Source organism: Leucoraja erinacea, chromosome 26 (assembly GCF_028641065.1).
Source record: "Leucoraja erinacea ecotype New England chromosome 26, Leri_hhj_1, whole genome shotgun sequence".
Taxonomy (NCBI): domain Eukaryota; kingdom Metazoa; phylum Chordata; class Chondrichthyes; order Rajiformes; family Rajidae; genus Leucoraja; species Leucoraja erinaceus.
This window is the reverse complement of record NC_073402.1, coordinates 8,949,837-8,966,403: the sequence shown is the minus strand read 5'-3', so window position 1 is coordinate 8,966,403 and position 16,567 is coordinate 8,949,837. Positions and strand designations below refer to the sequence as shown.

Sequence of the window (16,567 nt, the reverse complement as noted above, 5' to 3'; positions counted from 1 at the left end):
TAGTGTCTACATTTTACTGTCCCACTGAAAAATCTCCTCAAAGTATGGCTACTTTGTAGAGATTTTCCCCCCATCAGTCTGAAGAATGGTCCTGACCTGAAATGTTGGCTGTCCATTCTCTCCACAGATGCTGCCTGACCCGCTGTTCCTCCAGCACTTTGTGTTTTGCTCGGTACAAGAGTTTTCTTTGGCCGATGCAAAATCTTACCTTCATATCCTTGATCCATTCTGGTGGTATCTAGCGAGCAGTGTGTGACATCCCTGTGCTCTACTTGACACTGAGAGACCCATTCTCACCAACCAGGTACAAAACCTGTCCTCCTTCATTTTAGTTTAGAGCTACAGCATGGAAACAGGCCCTTCGGCCCACCAAGTCCGCACTGACCAGCGATCCCATGCACACTAGGGACAATTAACAATTATACCCAACCAATTAGCCTACAAACCTGTATGTCTTTGGAGTGTGGGAGGAAACCAGAAGAGTCGGAGAAAACCTATGCAGGTCACAGGGAGAACGTACAAACTCGGTACAGATTAGCGCTCGTAGTCAGGATCGAACCAAGGCAGCAATTCTACCGCTGCGCCACCGTGCCACCCTGCCTTGTCGCACCTGACCTGAAGATCTCCTTTTGTGACAGAAAACAGTCTGGGACCACCTCCTATGATATGGCATTCACTGTGAGACCCTGCATGTGTTACCGGCCGCTCTTAATCCTCGATGTGGGTCATTGTTTGACAACCTCCCCCCCCCTTGGTTTAAAATCTCAGTGAAGACCCCTCCCTGAATTGTAGGTCACCCTGTGAACTTTCTCCCGTCATGCAGCACAAAACCTTAATCGTGTTGATCTTATGGTGAGCTTCTGCGTAACCACCACTTACAGCTCACCTCATCAGGCCCATTCACATTTTACAACTTGCACTGTGATACACCTTCTCCTGCCCTGCCCACTGATACAAATATAATATTCTGGAGTTGGGAAGATAAAACAATTAGTGTACTAGTTGGAAGATACTTTGAGAGCGTGAGTTTGTGCTTTGAGCTGTCTGTGCAGACCAAAGATCCTATAGCAGAGCTCTGCTATAGGATCTTTGGTGCAGACAACATAGTACACAGAGCAGGACAGCAGAGGAACAGGCACACATTGTCTGTGCTGAATATGGTGTCAACAGAAACTAATCTCCTCTGTCTGTGACTGACCCACATCCCTCCATTCCCTGCATATCCACCCACCACCCTCTGTGTAAAGAAATATGCCCCTCTGACTTACAGCTATGCCCTCTAGTCTCTGCCGTTTCTACCCTGGTAAAAAGGTTCTGACTACCCAATCTATGCCACATAATTTCTATGAGGTCTCCCCTCAGCCTCCGACGTTCCAAAGAAAACAATCCTAGTTTTTCCCACCTCCTAATCCAGGCAGTATTTTGGTCAACCAAGACTATTAGAGTAACATGAACAACAGGCAGAGCTTTTCCACCCTCCCAGTTAGTAATCATAATGTTAATCAAAATAGTTTTTGTGGCAAGAAGTGAAACTAGTCATCAGCTGTTTTACACCAGTGTATAATGTCCAGGTCCCAGCTCAGAGAATCGTGATTCAAATAAAGAGCGACTTCAGATCGGTCTGTTCACACTCCGCCACAGCTACAGACACTCATTAAATGTTTGTTTCCTTTTCTAGGGTCTGGTGGGTTGGCCTGGACCTCCAGGAACTCCGGTAAGATTACTCGTTCTTTGTGTCTGCCGATAGTTTGCCTAATAACAAGATCATCAAATAGTTTGCTAGTTATTCCATCTTTGATTTGTACCTAACTTTTATCTGCTTTATTTTTAGGGGTCTGGAACCCGGGGACTGCCTGTAAGTTTAACAAATGTACACAGTTACAGACCCCTCATGTTAGTTGGGGTGTAACTGATCATTTTTACAACCTATATTGATTGGGGAGGATTCAGGGTAAAATGCTTTTAAACATGTCTGCTTTCCCAATTTTCAATTTGTTTGTAAAAGGGCGTGGAGTAAACTGATTCCATCACAATGTCCAGATGGCAATTGCATTTAGTCTTGACAAGGAACTATTTGAAGGATCTCAGGGTCAAAGTCCATGACTTCTTGAAAGCGGAAGCACAAGTAGATAGGATGGTAAAGCCGGCATATGTGTTCTAGGAGCAGAATTTGGTCATTCGGCCCATCAAGTCTACTCCGCCATTCTATCATCCCCATAACCCCGGGTACCCATACTAATCAAGAATCTGTCCTAATCTTAAAAATATCCATTGACGGCATCCACAGCCGTCGGTGGCAATGAATTCCACAGATTCACCATCCTTTGACTAAAGAAATTCCTCCTCATCTCCTTTCTAAAGGTATGTCCTTTTATTCTGAGCCTATGCCCTCTGGTCCTAGACTCTCACACTTGTGGAAACATTCTTTGTGTGGTAAGTATGGCTTCCATGATCATGGCATGGAGTGTAAGAGTCAGGAAGTGATGAAGCAATTTTAATCGACAACTTGTGGCATTGCATGCTGTTGTCCGTTTCCAGGAAAGATGTGGAGGCTTTGGAGAGAATGCAGAGGAGGTTTACCAGAATGCTGCCTGGAATAGAGGTTTTCAGTTACAGGGAGAAGTTGGCCAGACTCTTTGGAAGAAAGTTTCTTTCTTTGGAATGCTGGTGTTTGAGGAGAAACCTGATAGTAGTAGATAAAATTATGAGGCAAAGATAGAGTAGACAGTCAACCTATCTCCAAGAATGGAAATAGTAAATACATTGCTTTACATTGCTTTAAGGTGAGAGGGGCAGAGTTTAAAGGAGATGCATGGGGAAAGTTTTTTACAATGAAGGTGATGAGTGCTTGGAATATGCTGCCAGGGATGGTGGTGGAGGCTGATACAATAGTGGATAAGCAAGTGGATATGCAAGGAAAGGAGGAATATGTGCAGGCAGATAAGGATTGGTCTTTCATCATGTTCGGAACAGCTATTATGGGCCGAAGGGCCTGTTCCTCTGCTGTACGAATGTGCTGTGTGGTGTATGGATTTCACAGGCATAGGTGGGGGTATAAAAAGAAGTCAATTCAGCTGGACTTCTTCATCGGGATTATTGGTTTGCGTTGGATTTGCAAACATGGTCACATCTGCCGGGGGCCCAGGGCCCATCTCATGAAATAGGTGGGAGGATTTATCTGCAAGAAAGTTCCTTCCAAAGCAGGGTCTGGCAAGTTAATGAAAATAGCTGAGATTCTAAGAGTGAATTGACAGATAAACAGGAGCATACAAGTATGTGTCATACCGTAGATGTCACCTCGTCAAAAAATTCGGAAACAAGGAGACTCGATATCCTGTTGTCAAAGCTACGTTGACTATCCATTAACAATCCTTGCCTTTCCAACAGGAATCACCTACCAATAATGTACCCATCACCAATGTTATGCTCACCAGCCGGCAGCTCCCTGGCTCTTCCTTGCAGCCCTTCTCAATCAAAGGCACAACATGAGCCACTTTCCAGCCTTCCACTACTTTAACTCGTGGCTATGGAAGATACAAGCACCTCTGCCAAGGCCACAGCAATTTCTCCCCAGCTTCCCACAACTTCCCACAAGGGTTCACATGATCAGGCTTAAAAATTAAAATAAATGGATTAGGCTGGAAGGGTAAAGGGCTTCTGGGGTAAAGGTGGATAAACCATTAAAGGAGCAATGTAATTCAGCAGAATAATCAGGAGAGTATTGACCAAAGGTATTTATTTCAAGGGACACATAATTCAAAAGCAGTGAAGTTATTTTGAACTCGTGTCACACCCTGTGGTCTGAATGTACCTCCAGCAGCGGGCACGCTATATTGCACAAAATGGTGATGGAAACATCTTCAATTCCCCCACCCGGGGGGGATATACGGGGGGCGCTGTCTTGTGCACGGCTGCCCAGCCAGCAGCTGTCTGTCTCTTCATCTTTTTATTTTGATTTTAAGTTAGTTAAAGTGTTTTGTTGGAGGTCTAGACTTTTTTTATGGGGGGGGGAAGGGGGTGGGGGGGGGGGGGGGCAGGGGGGGGGAAGGGGGGGTGATAACCCCCCCCCCCCCCCCCCCCCCCCCCCACCTCACCAGCCCCAACTCCACCCCTGCCCATTCCCACCTCCCCCTCCAGTCCCTCCCCCACCTCCAGTCCTCTCCTCCCCATGTTCCTCATGCCAGTGGAGCCCTGATTAATTTGCCACCTTCAAACCCACCATTGGTGGAATCTCATGTTGGTCCGTTATGTCTGTGTTGTGCAGCAACTCGTCTTTGTTGGAGCTTTCTGCTCCATGAACTCCTACATTAAAACAACTTGGGAGTCCGACAGCCCTTGCTGCCCTGAACCTTCAACATGGGAGCATGCAGAGACGTGCTCCTTCCCCTCCTGTATGCTATTTGATTAAAACATGTTTCATAACTTGAAACTTTGGTGCCGACATATTATTGACCAAGTTGTGTATCATGTCCCTCAGTTGATAGTTCGAATCGGGTATCTCATTTCGAATTGGTTGGTAAACGTTCATCAGAAGTTTGAACTTGAAAAGGCATTATCTGCATGGACATTTCATTCTCACAACTGCTGAACTAACCTAAGGCGGAATTAAAGTTCTCCTCCCAATTCAATGGCTTTGAGTAGGTCCTATTTCCCATCAATCTTCATCAGCTTGCAGCAGGCAGGCAGGCAGCCTTTCCCCTGATCATACTCGCGATGATGTTTAGTTTATCATCAGGTGTGGATCACCACTGAGTCTGGTTATCTACTAATTATGTCATCTTGTTTAATTTACTTCAGGGTCCTCCTGGTACAGTTGGGCTTCCCGGAGAGATTGGACGCCCAGGATCTCAAGTAAGTGATAATAATTACCAAACACATGTTGGGCAACAAAGAGCTAATTCTCTGGAGCAAAATGAGAAGCAGCAGTGACCATATCTGGCCAATCTGTTCAGCCAGAAATTCTCCAACCTGAACCTCAGTGAGGCACCTGCACTTCAGTCTGAATATCAAGGCTGAAAGCTGCCACCTAACGCTGGCACAAATAGAGGGGAGAGAATGGTTCTTCACCAACTGACATTATTCTAAATGAAGAAGGGTTTCGGCCCAAAACGTTGCCTATTTCCTTCGCTCCATAGATGCTGCTGCACCCGCTGAGTTTCTCCAGCTTTTTTGTGTACCTTCTGACATTATTCTATTATCTCTGCTGTACTTGTTCACCGCAACTTCCTCTAGCTACACCACTGGTTCTGAACCACTCCCATTGCTCTCCCTAGTTTACCCCTCACACTCCCAATTCTCCAGAGATGCCACCTGTCCCGCTGAGTTACTCCAGCATTTTATGTCCACTCAAATACACTTGGACCATCTCCGACATCTCCCTACCTTTTCTGGATCTCCCCGTCTGGATCTCACCACCCCCTCCACGGGTACTTTCCCCTACAACCACAGGAGATGCAACAACTGTCCCTTTACCTCCTGGGTAGCTTACAACCCCAGCAGTATGAACATTGACTTCTCTAACTTCAAATAGCCCGTGCTTTCCCTCTCCCTCCGTCCCCTTCCCCTTCCCAGTTCTCTCACCAGTCTTACTGTCTCCGACTGCATTTTATCTCTGTCCCACCCACTTCCCTGACATCAGTCTGAAGAAGGGTCTCGACCCGAAACATCACCCATTCCTTCTCTCCAGAGATGTTGCCTGTCCCGCTGAGTTACTCCAGCATTTTGTGTCTACCTTCCAATTTACCTCTTGCACTTTGTGTATCATTTTGCTTGCCAGATCCTCAGACATTCCACCCTCCCCCTAATACCGTCCAAATCCATGCCCCACTCTGCCACTCCATCCCCACCCCGACAATATTTTGTTCCACCAATGTATTTATTGACACTGACTTTTACACTCGTGTTGTTGAGCTGCTATCTATTTATTTTAAAGGGTGCAACAGGAAAGATTGGACCGATGGGCAAGGCAGGTCCTACAGGTCTACAGGTGCGTCACTAAATATACTATATCATAACATCGACACTTTGTTCTGTGAGCACAGAGGTTTATTACTCAACACAAGGAAAGCCACCAGTAACATGACTCCACTGGATAAAATAGGTCCCGTCAGGGCCGTGTGTTACTGACCAATAAACAATAACCAAGGTTGAACCATGGACTGACATGTACTTTGAGAATTTAGTTTAGTTTAGGTTATCCACTCCTGAAACCTGAGGGGGGAATTTATAGAGGCCAAATGAACCTACAAAGCCACAGGGGTTTGGGATGTGGGAGGAAACCAGAGTACCCGGAGGAAACCCACACAGTTACAATTAGAATATGCACACTGAGGTCAGAATCAAGCCTGGGCCTCTGGAGCTGAGGCAGCAGCTCTACCGGCTGTGCCACAGTACTGCCCTTTTATAGTGCGTCAGTTCTCATGAATGAGTTGCAGTTTCTAATTTAATCAAGATTATTGTTTGTAGTTTATATGTAAAATAATGGAGGCCTGGGAGTGGGTTGCAGGGCAGGATCTAATCATCGGAGTGGATTAAAGGCTGCAGTCTTATTAAAGTGACTATTGGTCGAATAAATGCTACGAGGGAGTCAATTTCAGACAGGCTTCCAATCTCTGGATTGAATCCCACCCCTCTGTGCTGAAGTGAGAATTGTTCTGTGTGAAGAGTTCAATGCTGGCCATAATTTGGTGGAGTTTAGAAGAATGAGGGTGACCTCACTCTACATACGAAACTCTCACAGGGCATGACGAGGTGGGCACAGCGATGCTGGTTGCCCTGGGAGGAGCGTCCAGGACCAGTGGTCACAGGCTCAACATAAGGGCGTCAATCATTAAGGAATGAGCTGCAAATCAGAAGGCAGTGCTGCAGCAAGCAGGCACTGTGGCTGAGTGGAATCATGCAAGAGATTGATGCATTTGTGCATTTTGAGGGAGATCAGGATTTGGGGTTTGTACAGGACAATGACCCTTCTGTGATCATATTGAATGGTGGAGAAATAATGATAGGTGAACTGACCTGCTTCTAATTCTATTTCTTGTATTTATATTTGTATAAATAGTTACAAGACTTGTGTGTAAATGATAGTAACTGCTGAGTGGTCTGTTTGCACAGGGACCTCCTGGTAACCTCCATGGTGCAGACGGGAGTGGCGATCTTCTGGTGAGAATGACTCCATCCAATGTTTAATTGGGGCATTATACTCTGCATATGTGTTTTAACCACGGTGCCAATGCACGGTGGGCAAAGAGCTGCCTCTGCTCCCAGTGTTGCTGGGACTTGACGTTTTATCGGGGCAACAATCCGACTCACTGTAACGTGCCTTGGAACAAGGAGATCAAAATCTGAACTATTGCAAATGTGTGCTTTCAAAAATAAAAAGGTTTTAAGGTTGCATGATAGGTGTTTAAAAACACAAGGATGAACCAGTGTTAATAGAAGTGGACTCTACAGTTACTGCAAAGTCAGTGATAAGGAATTATAACGACAAGGTTAAAGATTGGGAGCTTGGGAGCAAAGAGAGTATGTCGATAGGGTGGAGAATTGGGACTGTACCCTAGCTTATGGAAGAACCACTCAATAGTCTGATAATCAATGCCTACAATGTCCATGTCAAACTTGATGCCAGGTTAAACTAATCTCTGAACTAAACTGTGTCTCGAAACTAAACTAAACCAATCTCCTTTGCCTGCACATGATCCATAACCCTCCATATCCAGGTGCCGATCTAAAAGCATCTTGACCGCCACTATCGTATCTGCCTCCGCCACCATCCCTGGCAGTTCATTCCAGGCACTCGCCCCCCCCCTCTCTAAAAAGAATCCCTCGGCATATCTCCTCTAAACTTTGCCCCTTTCACCTTAAAGCTGTGCCCTCTATTCTTTGACATTTCCACCTTGGGAAAAAGATTTTGTGTCTCATTTCATACCCATGACCTCGAGTCCTTGACCCGTCCAATCACATGAACATTCTTCTACTGTTCAATCTGCACCCATCCATCCTCATTTGGTGTACGTTTATCGAATCTCCCCTTGGCCCTCTCTTCTCCAAAGGACATAGTCTCAGCCTCCCTAATTGTCGCTCCTCATACCAGGAACCATTATCATAAATATTCCTCTGGACTCTCCCCGATGCCCTCACATCCTTCCTACGATGGCACAGCCAGAGGTGAACCCACTACTCCAGCTGAGGCTGGACCAGTGTTTCATAAAGGCTTAACATGGCTTCCATGCTTTTGAAAAGGATCCCAACCCAAAATGTTGCTTATCCATTCACCTCCCCAGATCAGATGCTGCCTGACCTGTTGAGTTCCTCCAGCACTTTGTGGTTTGCTCATGATTCCAGCATCTGCAAATCCTTATTTCTCAATTCCCTGCCTTTATACTCTATGCCTCTACTGATAAAGCCCTTATTAACTACTTTCTCACCCTGCCCAGCCACACTTACTGACGTATAAACCCATACCCAGCTCCCTCTGCACTGCACCCCTTTTAGAACAATATCCTTTATTCTAGTTTGAAGTCTGAGGAAGGGTCCTGATCCAAAATGTGACCTATCCATTTTCGCCAGAGATGCTGCCTGACCCGCTGAGTTTTTTTGTGTCAATCCTTTATTCTATGTCGTTTCCCTTCATTCCTCCCATCAAAATACATCACCTTGTATTTCCCGGCATTAACCTTAATCTGCCCGTTCCATCCATATATCCTGTATATATTGTATATATCCTGCTGCAGTTCCTCACTGCCCTCTTCACAATACACAATGCTGCCACCTTGTGTGCCTTCACCAGATTTAGGAATATATCCCCGATTCCAGGTCATTGATCTAGATTTAAAAATGCTCTGGACCTAACGCAAGTCGCCGGGGAATACCACGATTTGTGTGAAGTTCAACTATTTTACAACCTCTGTTGCCTGATACTTGGCGTTTTGCACTTCCATTCTCTCATTCTGTTGTCAGGTGCTCTGATGTTGCTGATAAGCCTGTTAGTGGAAAAAAATCTACCTGGAAGTCCATGTATATATATCACTCCGACTGTAAAACCCCTGATAATTCTTCGACACCATTAAAACAAGTCAAGTCAAGTTTATTTGTCACATACACATACGAGATGTGCAGTGAAATGAAAGTGGCAATGTGACCAATTTATTTTAATGTGATTTTCCCTTAATAAATACACACTACCTTCCCTTAAGTAATCCATTTTCCTCTTGGCTTTGCCAGGACTGAGATTAACTAACTGTGGTCGTTGTGCTTATCCTTTTTGAAGGAGGAAGTGACATTGGTCACACTCCTGTGCGCTGCTACCTCTGCATGTATCCAGAGACCAGTGAAAGATTATGGTCAGCATCCTGGTGATTTCATCCTTTCAATGGTTTGCAGATTTAAAATGAGGAGGGTAGCAGGACACCATGGAAAGAGGAAAGGCCAGTTGGATCTCTCTGTCACTGAGTTGGCATGGGCACAATGAGACACGTTGGCTCCTTTAGAACATAGAACAGTACAAGAACAGGAACAAGCTCATTGGCCCACGGTGTCTGAGACGAACCTTACACTAATCTCCTCTGCCTGCATGTGACCCATATCCCTCCACTCCCTACATATCAGTGTGCCTATTTAAAATCCTCTTAAATTCCATTACAATTTGCCCCACTCACCTTAAAGTTATGCCCTCTAGTCATAACATTTCCACCCTGGGGAAAAGATTCTGACTGCCTACCTTATAAGTGTCTCTCATAATTTTATAGAATTCTGTCAGTTCTCCCCTGAATGTCCGATGCTCCAGAGAAAACAATCCAACGTTGTCCAACCTCTCCCTGTAGCCAATCCCCTCCAGGCACCATTCTGGTAGACGTCTTCTGCACCTTCTCCACATCCTTCCTGTAATGTGGCGACCACAACTGCACACAGCACTACAAATTTAAAATTTGTAAATTTAAAATGTGGCCTCACCAAAGATTCCCAAAGCTGCAACATGACTTCCTAATTCTTATACTCAAATCCCCGACTGATGAAAGCAAGCATGCCAGAGGTCTTCTCTCCCACTCCATCTACTTGTGTTACCATTTTCAGGGAGACAGAGAAGGGTGAACAGGTCTATGTGAAAAGAAGAAAGACCACTCTTTTACTGTGCCCTCACTACCCGTATCTCCCACTTACCCCCCCCCCCCCCCCCCCCCCCCCCCCCCCCCCCAATTTCCATCCACCATTATCCACCCATCATGACATGCGTGGAATGGTCATTGAGATGAACAAAAAATGAGTGATAGAGAAGCATTTCCTGGCAATGGCCCCTCACCCCCTAGGTTGAGGCTCTTAAGGGCGTGTCCCACTTTGCGATTTTTTTTGACGTGACGCCCGTGGTCGCCCTAAAAACCGTCAAGTTGTACGATACTCAGCGTCACGGTCACGTTGGGCTACAACACCCCGCGTCACCCGCCTTCACAACACAAGAAGGTTAAACCAAAGTATAATAATCACGTTGGAAATGAACTTATCCACAATAAATCTAAGCACCAATAACTTTTTAAGAAATAAATTGTTTATTTAACGTCAGCGTCACCGGGCATCACCCGCAGGACAGCAGTCGTCAGTCAGCGCGTGACAGGGCGCACGATATGATAAGACACCCAGATGTCACCTGAAGATTTTCAGCATTCTATAATCCAGGGGAGGCAGGGAGACACCGCGCGTAACTACATGTGTCACCCCGCGTCACGCCCCGACCTCGCCACGACAACCTCTTTTCAGGCTGTCGCCGAAAATGTCGCCCCAGTGGGACACGCCCTTTAATCTATAATTAGTCTCTGTGCCTTTGAAGCATTTCCCAGACATGGAGCAAAGAGCAGCGCGACTGAACCCGGAGGAACAAAGCTCAGGTCTTGAAACTGATCATTTGTCTGTACTCTTCCAGTGCCCCACCTCATGCCCCTCTGGACTCAAAGGACCTCAAGGACTTCAAGGACTCAAGGTGAGCCCTCTTTTCCACACAGTATGTTTCATAGGGTGTAAGAGCTGTAATGTGTAGTGTAAAACAAAGCTTACATGTTACCAAACAGGGCTCACTGTGTTGTAGACGAGATCAGGCCTGGTGGCAGTAACTCTGGGTAAACATTGTAGTTAATTGAAAAACTATTAATTTCCATTCACAGGGACACAGGGGAAAACTAGGACCGATGGGAGATGCTGGAATACAGGGACCCTCGGTGAGTATGGAGCAGACAAAGACTTGCGGTGTTGCCGATGTATCACACACAAACCACGGGACAACATGTTAAATGCCCCTCACTGCAAATTTGAAGGCTTCTTCAGATGTTGAAGTTAATGGTGAGGAGGGGAGTCTGCCACAGCTCATTGAACATTTGTCTGTGACATTGGAAGACGTTATCACCGCAAAGATTTGCGGGTGGTGTTATAAATCATTGAGGGGACTGAGGCAATTGGGCGAGGAAGGCAGAGGGGTTGAAGAGACTTGCTCTTTGGATAAGAGACGGACAGGGGTGAGGGGACTGAGCTGATTGGCTGAGGAGGGGAATGAGAGGACTGAGCTGATTGGGTGAGGGAGTGACGAGGGTTAGGTGGAGGTGAGCTGATTGGGTGCAAGAGGGGATGAAGGGACTAAACTGATTGGATGGGACAGGGGCAAGGTAGTGAGGTGGAACAGGTCGGTGCAGCTCAAGGCAGAAATTCTCAGCAAACTAATCCTTGGACTTTGGAAGAGTGGGAGGAAACGTGGTAGAAACATTCAAGCTTCTGAGAGGAGGTGGCACTGTAGATGTTGAGAGGAAGCTTCCTCTCATCGGAGCATCTAGAACGAGGAGCACAGCTTCAGGATAAGGAGTGTGGAATGAGGATGGAGATGAGGAATTTCTTCCCTCAGAAAGCCCATCAATCTTTGGATATCCCTACTGCACAGAGCTGAGGCGGATGAGCCACAATCCATTAATAGCATGAAGAAAATTTAGGGGAATTTATGGTTTTGGGTGACAGGAAAAAATATCAAATATCAGGTCAACCATTTCTCCTGTTGACCTGTGATGCTGGCTAATTCCACAGGCAATTCCCAGTGCTCCAAACCATTCCCACATTTCAAGTTCAAGTTCAGATGAGTTTATTGTCATATGTCCCTGTATAGGACAATGAAATTCTTGCTTTGCTTCAGCACACAGAACATAGTAGGCATTTACTACAGAACAGATAAGTGTGTCCATATACCATAGTATAAATATATACACACATGAATAAATAAACTGATAAAGTGCAAATAACAGAAAATGGGTTATTAATAATCAGAGTTTTGTCCGAGCCAGGTTTAATAGCCTGATGGCTGTGGGGAAGTAACTATTCCTGAACCTGGTTGTTGCAGTCTTCAGGCTCCTGTACCTTCTACCTGAAGGTAGCAGTGAGATGAGTGTGTGGCCAGGATGGTGTGGGTCTTTGATGATACTGCCAGCCTTTTTGAGGCAGCGACTGCGATAAATCCCCTCGATGGAAGGAAGGTCAGAGCCGATGATGGACTGGGCAATGTTTACTACCTTTTGTAGTCTTTTCCTCTCCAAGGTCCTCAAATTGCTGAACCAAGCCACGATGCAACCGGTCAGCATGCTCTCTACTGTGCACCTGTAGAAGTTAGAGAGAGTCTTCCTTGACAATCCGACTATCCGTAATCTTCTCAGGAAGTAGAGGCGCTGATGAGCTTTCTTGATTATTTCGTTAGTGTTCTCGGACCAGGAAAGATCTTCAGAGATGTGCACGCCCAGGAATTTGAAGCTCTTGACACTTTCAACCATCGACCTGTTGATATAAATTTCCACCCCTTCCTCACCCAAACCATTCAGTCTCCACATCCACCCCTAACCCTATCAGCTCCGACCCCTCATCCCCTCCCCCACCTTCACCCAATCACCAATCCTTTCAACCCATGCCTTCCAAAGCGCTAGAAGGGATGAAGACCAAGTGGACCTTTCATGTTCCATGACTGCATTATGATGGGTGGCTCATCATTCATCACCAAACAGCACAGTTTGGATCGATGCAGTCACTTTGTTTTAGTAAAATGTTCAAAGCTATTCCATTGGTCATTATCAAATCAAATCTGGCACAGAGTTTTCATGACAGATGACCTAAATATTGCTGGAGAAGGTGAGCACCTTGAAGAAGGTGAGAGAGGTGGAGACCTGGAGGAATGAAGAAGGAAGATCCAGTGTTGGGAGCTCAGGAAGGTGAAGGACAGCCCACCCACCACACTTGGGTTTGGTCAAGGGGAGATCAGTACCGGTGGAGCTCTGACGTTTCTGGGCATTATGGAACTGGAAGAGATTGCAGAAATTGCAGGAAAGCCAGGAGCGGGTTAAACAAGATGGACATGATTAAAGTTGAATCATGGTCATACCAAATGCCGTAGACCAGTGAGCATAGAATCGTACAGTGATGGGACCATACAGCACACGCGCGGATCCTCCGAGCCCACCTTGTCCATGCTGAGCATGATGCCGAGCTACACCAATCCTGTTTGCTGTCATTAGGCCTGTATCCATCTACACCTTTCCCATGTGAGTACCTTCAGTACAATGTTCCATGCCATGTTGCAATAGTACCACTGCGAATGGCAGCTCGTTCCAGAGAACCATCCTCACCAACCCCCATCTCTGCAATCACTCATGGTCGTATGATTGACTGCCTGATCGGTGGGTCCTCCCTGTCCCTCCAGGTGGGTGCCCGTGTGTGACATCGTTTACCGTGGGGAGCCGGGTACACGGACAGCCACCACACGGTCCCTGACTGAGACAAACCCGGTCCCAGCGGCACGGACTCCACCGTGGTTGGGAGACTCTCCCTGCTGCAGCCTTCTTCCACCCTTCTCAGCCGTTGTGGTGCTCCACCCGTCATCCTCCACCTGTTCCACCATTGAGGTTGTCTTCCTGGGCAGCGCTTTGTCAGAAACCTCCCCTTGACCTACCCGCCCTGGGTGACCCTGTTGTCCAGTTATGGGTGAGGCTATTGCTTCTGGCACTTCACACATGACTACCCAGCAATCTCATCCTTTTCTTGGTGTTGGAAGGAACTGCAGATGCTGGTTTAAACCGAAGATAGACACACAAAGCTGGAGTAAGCGGGACAGGCAGACATACCCTTTTATTTCCTTGGTGTACATGTCATCAGGCCCTGGGATTTACCCACTGAATGCTTGCCAATATTTACAACACTTCCTTCTTCCTGATCCAGGCATATTCCAGGATATCAGTGTACCTCCTCCCTAAATTCTCCAGCCACCTGGAATGAAATCTGTCCAATCCTTGGTGAATACCAATGAGAAGTTTTCATTTAGGACCCTCCTGTATCCCCCTGGCTCCATGCATGAGTTAACCCTCTGACCCCTGAAGGGACCTATTCCTTGCTTGGCTACCCCTCTTGATTCTCCTTAAGCCTACTTGCCAAGGTCATTTCATGACTCATTTTGCTCTCCTAACTTTTTTATACTCACTGCACAGTCCCCACAAATCTCAAAGGATTTGTTTGATACCACTTTGCCATCGAAGACACGCATTTCCTTCGTCATCCTGAGCAAATTTCAATAGCGGGTGACGAGGTGATGGTTGGCGAGGTGGAGTGAGCAGCAGAAGTTTGAATCTCACCTCGAGGTAGTAATAAGTGACAGTTTCAGCAACAGTGGGATAAAGAAAGGAGCCATTCTTGTGGAAATAAGTGTTTGTTAGTGCTGAAAAACAATGGCATTTGAGGTCCAATTTGGGGCCAGATCGAAACCAGTGTTGCCTGTTTGGTTCAGGTCTACTGATGCTAAGGAGAGGGACATAGTCAGTGCTGGAACACAGGGTTTGTGCAGTAGCTTTGCACATCTTTTAATGATAGACAATTTCCATTCTAGCGTTCAGAATCAATGACAACTTGAAGTTTGGTTTTGGATGATGCACATGTGTAGGCACTGACTGCCGGCTGTAAATCGATGACTGTGCTTGAGTGATCTTGATCCTGATGTGGAGATGATGAAGGTTGAATAGACTCCTTGTCGATTAGCTTCACTGTGTCAGGAGGCTTGTTGGAAATGAGGTGTAGTATTGGACTGAAGATGATATTGAAGATTGGGGTGATCATGTAACCTTGCTTGGCTCCATCTGCACTGGAACTGGATCTGTATTGGTGAGGATCATGGCGTACAAGTCATTTAGGACACGTGTTCAGTTTTGGTCACCCTGTTATAGGAAGGATGTCATTAAGCAGAAAAGGGTGCAGAGAAGATTCTACAAGGATGTTGCCAAGTCTCAAGGTCCTGAGGTACAGGGAAGGATTGGGAATGCTATCACTTCATTCCTTGGAGTGCGGGAGGCTGAGGAGTGATTTTATTGAGGTGTATAAAAGCACGAGGAGAATAAATATGGCTAGTGCAGTATTTTACCCACAGTCGGGGAATCAATAACCAGGGCATGAGTTTAAGGTGAGAGGGGAAAGATTTAATCAGAATCTGAGGGGTAACCTTAGTCATTGGGTACCTGTAGATCATCTTGCTCCCTTGGTCTTCGCATTTGTTGCAACTAGCAGATACCGAGATGTCCTGATGGTTCTCATTAACTCAGTCCTGGGGCCTACTTTCAGAAGGGAAGCCAAGTCTCTTCAAAGGCCTTGTTGTTGCCCTCCCCCCCTTCATTCTCATCTTTCTTTCAATGCTAACCCCTTCACCTTTCTATTTCATCTCCTAAAGCTCCCTGCTAAAGATAGAACACAACACAGAGCAGAGTACAGTGCTGGAACAGGCCCTTCGGTCCACAATGTGTATGCCCAACATGATGCCAAGTTAAACTAATCTCTGTTTGCACATAATCCATATCCCTCCATTGCCTACATTTCCATGTGCCTATCTAAAGGCCTCTTGAATGCATCTGCCACCATCCCTTGCAACACATTCCAGGCACCCACCACCATGTAAAAAACCTGCCTCGCACATCTCCTTTAAACTTACTTTAAAGTTGTGCCCTTTGGTCTTTGACGTTTCCAACCCAGGAGAAAGGTTCTGACAATCTACACAATGCCTCATATATTTTTATATACTTCCATCAAATCTCCGGTGTTCCAGCTGGCAACCACTGTTAAATATTCATTATATTAATCTGAGAATTAGATTTTTGATAACCAATTGTTTGATTGAAGGGAAGAGAGATAAGAATGGAGGTCGCTCACCGATGGGCCAAGCAGGGTAGGACTGGGCAGAAGAATTTGTTCACAGGGTTAAATAGCCTGCTGCTGATTGTTATCTGCATGAGTCTCTGAACATTTTCTGCGGAAACATTTATCGATGAAGAGGTTAATATTTTATTTTCTCTTTCTGACTAGGGTATTGAAGGTGCAACTGGTATCTCCGGAGAACAAGGCATCCCTGGCCCACCAGTAAAGTATTTTTGTTAAGTCCTACTGTGGTAACTCCCAACGTCTTGGCTGTTAAAAGATTAGGGGGGGGGGAAAGTCACAGGAACATTCATTAAATGGTGATGACCAAGGGAGATGGACTTCACGTTGGTCTATTAGATAATGTTAACCAAGGACAATAGGGGCTTTGCTG

At 46.1% G+C, this 16,567-nt stretch overlaps 1 protein-coding gene across 1 annotated transcript in view; it reads left to right on the top strand.

Moving 5' to 3' along the window:
- Positions 1–16,567, top strand: part of col9a2 (procollagen, type IX, alpha 2) — a 78,731-nt gene that overhangs the window by 17,101 nt on the left and 45,063 nt on the right. The window contains exons 6-13 of the mRNA XM_055656112.1: positions 1,679–1,714; positions 1,832–1,855; positions 4,798–4,851; positions 5,933–5,986; positions 7,111–7,158; positions 10,910–10,966; positions 11,148–11,201; positions 16,342–16,395. Coding sequence (XP_055512087.1) covers positions 1,679–1,714; positions 1,832–1,855; positions 4,798–4,851; positions 5,933–5,986; positions 7,111–7,158; positions 10,910–10,966; positions 11,148–11,201; positions 16,342–16,395 — 381 coding nt within the window. The remainder of the gene's footprint in view (positions 1–1,678; positions 1,715–1,831; positions 1,856–4,797; positions 4,852–5,932; positions 5,987–7,110; positions 7,159–10,909; positions 10,967–11,147; positions 11,202–16,341; positions 16,396–16,567) is intronic.